The 11,318-nt window shown below is 41.2% G+C and overlaps 1 protein-coding gene across 1 annotated transcript in view; it reads left to right on the forward strand.

Annotated features, from left to right (window-relative positions):
• ift80 (intraflagellar transport 80 homolog (Chlamydomonas)) overlaps positions 1-11,318 on the forward strand; it is a 39,591-nt gene that overhangs the window by 23,478 nt on the left and 4,795 nt on the right. Inside the window, exons 9-15 of the mRNA XM_032511488.1 lie at positions 4,339-4,518; positions 6,090-6,208; positions 6,752-6,826; positions 7,812-7,975; positions 8,065-8,129; positions 9,975-10,110; positions 10,236-10,383. Coding sequence (XP_032367379.1) covers positions 4,339-4,518; positions 6,090-6,208; positions 6,752-6,826; positions 7,812-7,975; positions 8,065-8,129; positions 9,975-10,110; positions 10,236-10,383 — 887 coding nt within the window. The remainder of the gene's footprint in view (positions 1-4,338; positions 4,519-6,089; positions 6,209-6,751; positions 6,827-7,811; positions 7,976-8,064; positions 8,130-9,974; positions 10,111-10,235; positions 10,384-11,318) is intronic.

The raw sequence follows: 11,318 nt of genomic DNA on the forward strand, positions 1-11,318 counted from the left end.
CCATTTTTTTTGACAAGCTAAACTGCCTTGTATTATATTAATTACACCATGACTTGACTAGAATTAAGCTTTCCCCCTAAATGCCCCTAAAAACTAGAAACGGGATCACACAAGCAGTCAAAATAAATTGGGCCAGAGGCGTAAACTGTGTGTCGGGGGGGGGGGCCTTGCTCTGGCCATACCAATCTTCGAACTTGACTTTCATTGCAACTACACAGCCGTAAAGTTTCGTGACTGCACATTATATAGTTGTGAGACACGGTGACAAAATCTCTCAGACAGACGGACAGGCAGACAGACTCAAAAATCTGTGAATGATAGTAGAGCAGCCTTATTTAATTATTCTGTACGGTACTACTGCATCCCACAGGGTGATTTTACCAGTTCAACTCTACAGGGATTGTCACCTACATGCAACCAACATCTGTGCGTCTGAGTCACATTAACACACACATGTCAACACACACAGGATGCATGTGTGGGTGTTTTGCTTGGTGCTCAAAGTGATCATCGTAAGTGTTAGACTACCAACCTTGGTCTCCTGCCACGTCTTTGACACAAGTACAAGTGTGTGTGCGTGTGTGCGTGTGTTTCTGTCTGAATTGTAGTGTGTACCTAGACTTGCATGCACAGCCATTCATTGCTGCTATATGTACATACGTAGTCTGTGTGTATAAGCTCATTGTACGTTTGAGAGGTCTCCCCCTCTCTCCCACAGAGCTCAGCTGAGAACTACACGTCATGTCTGCCACCTTCTCTCTGGCCACAAAGCTGCCCATTATGGATAGACAGGGTTCAGTGACCAGAGAGTGGACTCCAGCTACATGAAGGCCCAGACCCACCTTTCACAGCCCCTCCTAAAGCCTCATTTTGGCCTTTATAGACTCTTTCTGCTTGTCTGCTTGCCAGCTTGTTTATTCGTCTTGATGTATAATATCGTACTAATCTTGAGTCACCTTCCAACTTTGTCTGGTAGCGTTTTCAGTATCTAATAGAGTTACACCCCTTTTGGCTGCAAAAAATGCCAGTTACCAAATCTACTGCCACTGACTGATTCACCTCCTGCTGCTGCTCTCCCATTTCCCTGTCTCCTCCATTTCTCCTGTTGTTGTAATAATCCACTCTCACCCCCAACTATTTGGGCCACACAACCTTTAAAAAAAAAAAAATCTGAAAACACTAGTCTGGCTTTGTAGTGTAAATGAGAAATTAATAGCATCTCCAGAATGATTGCATAGGCCTGCTTAGACACTGTCAACTACTATGTATATACAGAAAATGTGCTTATTATAGATGCCGTTTACAAAATACAGGTGTTGTCAATGGTAAGTGGACTGCATTTATATAGCGTCTTTATACCTTACCGGACAAAGCGCTTTACAATTTGCTTCTCATTCACCCATTCACATACACATACAGCTGAGCTGTCATGTAGACACTTGCCTGCCCATCAGGGGCAACTTGGGGTATAGTGTCTTGCTCAAGGACACTTTAACAAGCGGACAAGAGGCCAACCTTGTGATTAAAAGGACGACCCACTCTACCTCCTGAGCCACAGCCGTCCCTGCATTCATGTTTGTTGCAAGACAATATTGCTAATGTAAAATAGTTATTTGATCAACAGTCTCAATGTAGTCACAAATTGTGTTTGGCTACACTGAAACAAAATGATCAATTACGGAGCGCTAGATGGGAATAATGTAATGTAATAATGGTCTGTGTAATCATTATTAAATATCGAGGGAAGTTTAATATGTAAAAATAGAGATGACATTTTGACAAAACTCTGATTTTGATGATATTCTGAAATGGTCTATTTTTTTTTTTTTTGCCTTTATTAAATGTACTTCCTGGTAATCATGTAATCATGATAAACCACAAAAAAATATGAAAATAAAATAAAAAAATACTAGGATGTGCTTATCCTATGTCTACAAGATGATTCTCTCATTTATGTATTTTTTACTAAATTATGCAGTTTTTCCCCTGACCAGTTCCTTGTTAGGCAAAATCTAAACCCTTCACCAGTAAGGAGAGAGAGGGAATAAATGAAAGAAAGGTGACTCAAAGAAGGAGAGATGCATGGATTTTGTATGCTGCTGTGGAAAAGGTTTTGGTGTCCTGGGGTTCTCCTCTGTTGGCCCTGTCCTTCCATCTCAGGAGAGCTATAGGAGTCCCCCTGTGTCCCATAGTCATGCACTGACTGACAACTCTGACAAGCCAGAGGATTTTCACCTCTTTCACACACACACACACACACACACACACACACACACACACACACCTTCAAAACAGACATTGGACACTCATGAAAGGGGAAAAAAGTGAACTCATTTATTTCTTCCTGTCTACACACACATTAATTAATATGATGTAGTGTTATACTATTTTCTTTCATTCTTACAATTACTGTCTTTAATATATCTTCATCTCATCTGTAATTTCTGTCACACACACATTCACAAACAACATAAACACAGAATGTACTGCACACACACAAAGACAACCCCCGCTTCCAACACACACACACACACACATACACTAGAAGAAGTCAAATGGCTCAATGTGTTAAAAGCATTAGGTAAGCATGGATCCAGCTGTGCTCCTCTAGCCAATATCATATGTCCTTCTTCATTACAGTCTGGTGTATACATTCAGCTCTATCTCTGACCCTCCATCTATCCCTCTCTCCTATCCTCTCCTCTCCCCCTGGAGTCCTTTAACATAGAGCGGGCCATCTCAAGATGGTAGCTGAAGAATAGATGAGATCTCTCAGCTTTGGAAAAGAGAAAAAAAAAAAACATATAAAGAATATATGTTAGAGAAAGTCAGGCTAATTCCTGTTTCAGGATTTAATGATAAATAATTTAGTAAGGAAGTGTGGAGCTACAAAAAATTAAAGCGAGAATTCAGGGAAAAGAAGGTAAATAGCAATTAATTTCACATTAACAAACTGTCTCCTGTCCGCGTGACTGCACAGCTCTTGTTTTTCCCCGCAACTATTTTGGGTCCTGATATGACATTAACTGCTGGGAGGGTGCTGACCAAAACCAGCTGAACAGTGTGTGTATAAGGCAGACAGATCAGGAAGAGGGAGAGAGATCCAAGCAGCGGGCTTGTAACCTGTAGCCTGCCGACTGTTACCTCACACCACACCTCACATCCTGCAGCTGCATGTGTATGAGGCAGCGAACACACTGGGGCCTTTTCTCCAAACTTCACCGCAGCACTTGGCCTGCTGCACCACACTTGTCTCCATTGCAGGCAGCGCTAGGCTAACATTAGCACTTTTCTTCCTTCGTCAGCAGTTTGCAATGTGAATGCATGTATTTGTGTGAAAGATGACACAGCTGACTCAGATCAGTCAGCCACTTGCACTTAAGGCATGAGTGAGGTCAGAGGGCCGGGGTAGGATGAGAAAGGTTGACAGTGGGGGGTGGGTGGGGGCATTGGGTGAGACAGTCGGCAGTAGTTTTAACAGAAAGATTGCAGTAGTGCACAGTGGACCACAACAAATGATATTTGGAGGAGATAGAAACATATTTAGTGTACCTTACTCTGTTAATCGGAAAACCGCTTAAACTGCTGGTGGATCCAGACTGTCAGAACTGATTTGTGTTTTTTTTGTAAAAATACTCCACAAAAGACTTAAGGGACAGGAGTGTGGAAAGGCAGTAGAGATAGATGGAAAAAGTACTGGAAACAGAAAAAAATAAAGGGATTACATAGAGAAAAGAGAAAAAAATGTGAGAGGTGTTCTTGTCTTAGATACTGTAAAGGGATGCATATTTCTCAGTTTTGTCTTTCACCATCGCTGACTGTCATCAGCAGTGCAGAGTCCGGCTGATGCAGCAAAGCTCCTCTTCCTATTACTTTGTGTCTGTTAGTCCCTGCCCCCCCTAAGATCTACCTCTTTTTAAACCTTTTCTTATAAAGAGAAGGGAGAGGTCTTGTTAATCAGTTTTTGGCTTCAGTTTGTACTCGCAACCCCCCCCCCCCTCCGTGCATGTAATAGATGAGGATAGCAGAGCGTATGTTTACGAGCGCGAGTGCTGGACTTGGCAGGGCCAAGCGCTACTTCAGTGTCTCACAGTTCATCACAGCTCAATGACTGGGCCCCTGTCTTTCTAGCAGAGTTTACATTATGTGTATACGCACTCACTCATACACAAATCCTGACTCTCACAGCTTCTCTTCTCTAAACTTCTCTATGTTTCTAGTTTCTAAGCTGCCCCCCAGGTAATTGTTTAAGATTGTAGATAAATATCTGTAGCCATTAACCATATATTGTTCCCTATCTCCCATCTCTTTCTCTTCCCCCCTTGCCCTTCCCTCCAGTGGTCCTATGCGTTGGAGAAGCCCAACACAGGCAGTGTGTTCAGCTTGGCTTGGTCTGCAGACGGCACCCAGCTGGCTGGGGCCTGCGGCAACGGGCATGTCATCTTTGCCCATGTGGTGGAGCAGCATTGGGAGTGGAAGAACTTTGTGATCACCCTTACCAAGAGGAGAACCATGCAGGTAGCAGGAGAGCCACACACACATTCACGTTTATGCTTTAACCTTGAATAAAGTCAATAAAGGCTGAATCTCATTTCTCTATCTTACCCCTACCCCTTACCCCTTACCCCTTCCCCTCGTAAGTCTTGTCTCCGAAACCCAGTGACTCATGACTGTCATTGTAAAGTTGTAGTTTATTCGATGAAAAAGGAGTAATAAAAGACGAATAATATACAATTCAATAACAGAAACGTAAAGAATAGAAATACATTATTAGTAAATCTCAGCGAAACAAATAGCGCATTTATATGCTTAAAGAATCATGCTTGAAGCCCATCTTGATCCGTCATAAAAGTTATGGTTTTACACATTAAAGGTGTCTTCAAGGGTTTTCAAACAAATATTACTGAAAATCAGTGTGTCTGTTAGGAGAGATGATAGATGTTATGCCAGTATAACAAGAAAATCGAAAAGTACTGCAATGCCATGGGGAGACCGTCAAGAGGGGAGTGAATATGTTATGCAGAGGAGCAAATGCTTGACTACAGTAGGACCCTCCCAGTGTGCGGCCCTGCGATGACAATCACAAGCCTGTCTAGTTGCCTCTCTCGCTCCCCCAGTCTCTACTGTTTAAAGTCATGCTAACCACAAGGTAGCGTTTACATGCGGTTAACACACCCAAATGTGCATATACATACACACTTGTATACTTTCAGACGGGGATACACACGCAGACCTACAGAAGTATGATCACGCACATGCATGCGTGCCAACACACATGCACTCATTTGCCATAGACATCTTTACCAAGTGCAGTTTGTGTAAACCAAACAAAGTCGGGTCATCAGCCATTTATTTTCAGCCTTGCAGGCACTTTTCTGTCTCCCTCCTCCCCCTCTCCTCCTCGCAGTCCTTTTTAAAAGTGCACATCTGCCAGTGGTTTGTGAATCAGCCAGCTAAATTTACCACCTTGCGGTCAAATGTTTTTTATTCCTGGTTGTGTTGCATGTAAATTTGGCATGCTGGAGGGAGCAGATGAGGAAGATTTGTAAAGCTGTAAAAATAACCCCACCTTTCACCTGGTGCTGGAAAAGGCGTTTTCATTCATTCACAGAGAGAGCTGAAGGGAAGTATTTATCTATGCAGGTGAAAAAAGGAGTAGCAACCACCGTACGCACACACTTGAAACAGTAAAAACTGCTCTCTCCGACCACAGTTGCCCTACGTCTATTTGGACATACTGGAGACTGTTTCCAGTATATAATAGAATAAATGCAGTCCAACGTGTATGTGACTGTGTTCACCCCTCTGTTGGGGAAGCCAGTGTCTCCCTTTCGTTGTTTGAGTCTTTAAATGTAAAGTGTTTGTTCAGTGGTATAAAGTTTATGCCCGTTCAGTCACTTCTGAGAGATTTATTCATCACTACTCTTGTGTGTGTGTGTGTGTGTGTATGTATGTATATATATATATATATATATATATATATATATATATATATATATATATATATATATATATATATATATATATATATTCTTTTTATACTTAACTCATCTTTTTTCCCTCCACTTATTTCCTTTTTTTTTCCTCAGGTGAGGAATGTGATGAACGATGCAGTGGACACACTGGAGTTTCGAGACAGAGTCATCAAAACCTCTCTGGCATACGGTCACCTAGTGGTCGCCACTTCCCTCCAGTGCTATGTCTACAAGTCAGTAGCCCACTCCTTCTTTGCTTGTCTTTTGTGTCTCCTATTCACACTGGACTAAACAGTCTCATTTACATGCTTATCTTTTACATCTATTGGCCAAATCCTGAAGATAATCTTCAGATCTATCTGAAATATACTGAGAGTCTATGCCATGTAGCTAGATAAGCCTCCAAAAGTTGCACCTATTTGGTTAAAGAATGGGGGGAAAAACTGCCTCTTACTAAAATGCTGATTCCCACTAGGTTAATGTTATGTGTAGGTTTAAATAAAATGTAATTCACTTGGCAGGATTAAGAATACAGACTGCCGCTGCACTTTTTACAAATGACAGGAGGACTTAGCAAAAAGTCTGTTTAAAGTCTATTCAAAGTCTGTGTCAGGGCCTTTTTTGTTCAACTCTATTTGTCCCCTCTAATTTCATTTTTTTCACAATTCTTTGCCATTCTTGTGTTGGTCTTCTCACCTCTGCACTTATGTCAGATTTAGCACTTTGTTATTAGATGGCTGCGTGTTCACAGATTTTGCTGTTTGTGTTTGTGCCAGCTCAAGAAACTGGAACACTCCCCTCATCTTTGACCTGAAGGAAGGAACAGTGAGCCTCATCTTGCAAGCAGAAAAGTGAGTCTCTCTATTCTTGGAGCAGTGCAAAAAGAAGGAGAACAGGCTGTTGGATTGTCTATCAGCTTCTCTAATGCTTCATTGCTCCACCCAGCACGGGTTCTGTACTCTAGATTAGCCAGCCCTGTCATACAATAAGACTGAGAGTGAAACCACTGGGGGAAATTAAATTAGTATGGAGTAGCTCTTGTTAAATAGATTACTGGGCATTCTGAAATCACAGTTGAGTTGGATGAGTCTTGCTGCGTAAGTCAATGCTGTGTTAATGTGCATGACATGTCTAAATGATCTGCTTGTGTCAGTTGATTAACTGTTGTAGACTCTTTAACATCTATCATATATCCTTACTTGTTCCCCTTCTTCCCTCTCCATGCCACCCCACCCACGTGCACATTTTTTTATATATATAGTGTGTGTGTGTGTATATATATATATATTATAGGTGTGTGTGTGTGTATGTGTATATTAATATATATATATTATATATATATAGTATATATATATTATATATTATATTCTATATATATATATCCTCTATATAATATAGATATAACACTACCGGTCAAAAGTTTGGGTTCACATACAAATTTTTTATCCTCTCCATTATAACAGAATACCAGCTGATCTGAGTGGGTGGCTGATCTTTAATGCAATATCTCCATTGCCCATTATCAGCAACCATTCACCCAATGTTCCAAAGGCACATTCTGTTTACTAATCTGATATCATTTTAAAAACTAACTAGAAAAACACTGCGAACTCCTTTGCAATTATGTCAGCCATTGTAATCTGAAAACTGCTGCCCTGGTTAAAAAAACAATGCAACTGATCTCAGCTGGTATTCTGTCTATAATGGAGTGCAATGGAAATTTGTGAGTGACCCCAAACTTTTGACCGGTAGTGTATATATACACATACACACACACACATAGCACACTTACTCTGCTCTTCTCATCTACTGTATTCTGCTGTCTCCCCCACCCAGACATTTTCTGCTAGTGGATGGAGCAGGGTTGTATATATTCTCATACGAGGGTCGATTGATATCCTCCCCCAAGTTCCCAGGTATGAGAGCCGACATCCTAAATGCCCAGGGTGTCTCAGTTTGTAACGACACCATCGCCATCCGAGACAAGAGTGATGAAAAAGGTGAGGCAGCCGCTGTCACCACTAAGATTATATGAAGATAAGGACTGTGCTTTTACAAAAGCTTGTTCTCTTGACCTTCTCCTCACCAGTCATCCTTCTCTTTGATGGCCTGACCGGGAAAGCCCTTGGCGATGGCAAGCCTTTAACTCACAAGGTGGGTAATCCTTTGCCCATATATTTATTCAAGTGTTTCATCAACAAGGAAGTGCTCCGATCCCATTATTTTGTCTCAGTACTTCCTGCCTACATCGGAAGTGGGAATGTGTCGCATTGTGTAGATTTATATGCTTTTCGGCATCACCTTGCGCCTACAGTACATTATAGCAAATGTTTGACCAGTTTCATGATTTGATATAGAACATAAAGGACTGGCAGAGCTGGAAGAAAATGAAAGACTTTCTGCTACAACATTCATTGCTAATTAGATCGGTTCTATGGCACAGCGCCATGATCAGCTGGTCATGTTACAGTTGTTTCTATTCACGGTGACTGGTCCGAATGTGCTAGTGTATTGTGTTTTATTATGTTTTTATAACAATATGAAATTATAACAAGCTGTCTGAGTGTTAGTATGATATTTCGTCATGCACAGTGAAGACTTAGTTACACTATAGTCTATATTGATGACGTCCCACTTCCAGAATTGTTCCAGCGCTGCCGGAAATTTTGCTGGCCCTGCTTTTTGGCTGGATATCCATCACCTACCACTTTCTTTGTGTTGGCATTCTAAACTCCGGTCGATTTATAAGGACTATGGTTAAATCCAGACAGCTAGCAAGACTATCTGTCCAATATGAGTTTTTGGTTGCACGACTAAAACTACGTTTGAACGCACACCTTTCATCCAAACCAGTTCCTTTCCGAGGCTACTTTGCAGAAGCACTTTTGCTCTGTATGGCACTTAGCACCGCCCATAACGATTGTGATTGGTTTAAATAAATGTCAAATTACCCAGAGCATGTTTTTCTCCCATCCTGCAATGCTGTGTGGACTAGCCAGACCCAAGGTCTGGCAAAGCAAGACTAGTTACACTATTACACACAGCCCAGGCAATTATGACATGGACTCATTACTGTGGAGGAAGCTAATTATTTCAAATTATATTTTCAACACAATATGTATGTATGTATTTTTACATAGTTACAAGATGTTTAACAATCAGATTCAACAAAGCAAATGTCAGCTGGTTGTTTGTGAAGAATGTAATAAATGTTAACAACTTATAACCTGCATCATCAAACTGATAAAGTGGCATCAGATACTGATACTTTTCACCATAGAAACAGCGACTGCAACACACACTAAACTATTTACTAACTATCATAATTTTGCACCAAAATTGACTTTTAATCCAATACAATTGTGGTGGTTTCAGGCCATACAACCTCCTCAAAATTGCTAGAACCCTCCTGCACTATCAGATTAATGCTGCTCCTTATTTTACATGTCTTCTACATAAATCATCTGATGAGGATGCAGACTTTTTGCCTGTAACCTTTAAGCTTTAGCTAAAAGTAGTGGCTAATTGTTTTGCCATGATGATTCAACAGGCCACATTTCATCTAAATAGACTAAGGGGCAACAGTCTTGTCAGGGTGAGCGTCTACACTAAAGAATATACTAACCCATATCCAGAAGGGAGAGAGACAATAAAGCACAGGAAGAGAATGGGGGAAGGGCTTTGGAGTCAAACTAGGAGGGAAAGAGACAAAAAGAAGGAAAGAATTAGATTAGAAGGAAAAGAAGTAGAGGTAACAGCAGTTACTGTTTGTCAGCATGGCTTTGTCTGCCAGTAGTCCACAACTCCAAGACGCTGCACCAAAAGCCAGCTGGCTCTGGCCAAACACACACACACACTACACTCTCATATGCACACACACTTGGCAGAAAATTCTGTTGGGTCACGGTACAGACTACTCTCTCCCTTTTCCTTTCTTTTTAATTCTCTCAGCTCTGCCCTCTTACCTTTGTGCTTGTGTTTGTCATTTTTCATATGTAGCTGGAGGTGGTGGAGATAGCTCTGGACCAGTGTGGCCCATCCACTGAAAGGAAGATTTCCCTGATAGACAAGAACCGTGATCTTTACTTGACCTCCGTGCGTCATCTGGGGCGAGAACCAAAAATCTGTAAAATTGGTGAGATAGGGAGGAGGGAACTCACTTGGGAAGATTTTTTAGTGACTCTCTTTGATTTTACACACGAGTGTAGCCAACATTGGATGAATATGATAGTTGTGTGTGTCCTCTTGTGTGTCCTATAGGTAGCATGGTCCACAGTATGGCATGGAATGATGCTGCTAACATCCTGTGTGGAATCCAGGACAACCAGTTCACAGTGTGGTACTACCCAAGTGCTGTCTTCACTGACAAGGAACTGCTGCCAAAAACGCTGTACATAAAAGATGGCAGGTAGACATGTGCAGGCCTTTCCTTTCACTCACACACTGGCATTTTGTCATAAATGGCTAACACTGTTCACAAGAGAGGGAAAGATAACAGGTAACAAAAATAAATTTAAAAGAGGAGCCAAGAAGAGAGATACAAGCATTGTCCAGGGCATAACACATTAGGCACTCTTTTTTTGCCAGCTGCTGTCAGACTGTATAATGCTTTCTGCCCAGTACAGGAGGAGCTTCAGCCAGTACAGGAGGTGCTAAGGCACAGAGTGCCTGCACTGTCTTTACAGGCGATCCTGGACTACTTTTGTCCTTGCTACAATAATTTAAACTTGGTTGCACAGTTTTGATTTCATTTGTGCTTTATGTTTTCCCTCTCACAGTGGTTTATGGCTTAATGTTGTTCATTTTTACACTTCCAATGCTGAATCATACTTTTGCTCTTAATAAGATCAAGTTGTGCAATTGTAGATAGCTTATGTTCACCCAATCTTAGTTTGAGTTTCTATTTTTCAGTTTGGTTTTCCTTTGTTTTGCTTTTACTGTTTTGGTGCTCCAGCAGCCAGATTTGATCATGGGACTCATTAAAAGTTAGTTTTTATGCAATGTGCATATGGGGAACACTAGATACCAAGTGGCTAGAGCTAATACAGGCTAATACAGGGTGAAGCAGGTACAGTGCAAGTTACAAAGGCAGCACTGTCAGTATGTCACATCATCAGTTCAGCTAAATTGCAAATGTGATGGGCTGCCACAAATTGCTCGATGTATTAGAAATTCTGACATGCACACATATGCAAACTGGTAAAAAAAAACTGCATGGTCAATAAGAAGATTTTTGTATTTTTAATTAGCATAATCCATTATCCTCCACCACATGTGAAAATGTTGACTTAGGTGTAACATATAGCATTACCCTTGCCCTGTGTGTGTGTGTGTGTGTGTGTG

Source organism: Etheostoma spectabile, chromosome 3 (genome assembly GCF_008692095.1).
Source record: "Etheostoma spectabile isolate EspeVRDwgs_2016 chromosome 3, UIUC_Espe_1.0, whole genome shotgun sequence".
Classification (NCBI taxonomy): Eukaryota; Metazoa; Chordata; class Actinopteri; order Perciformes; family Percidae; genus Etheostoma; species Etheostoma spectabile.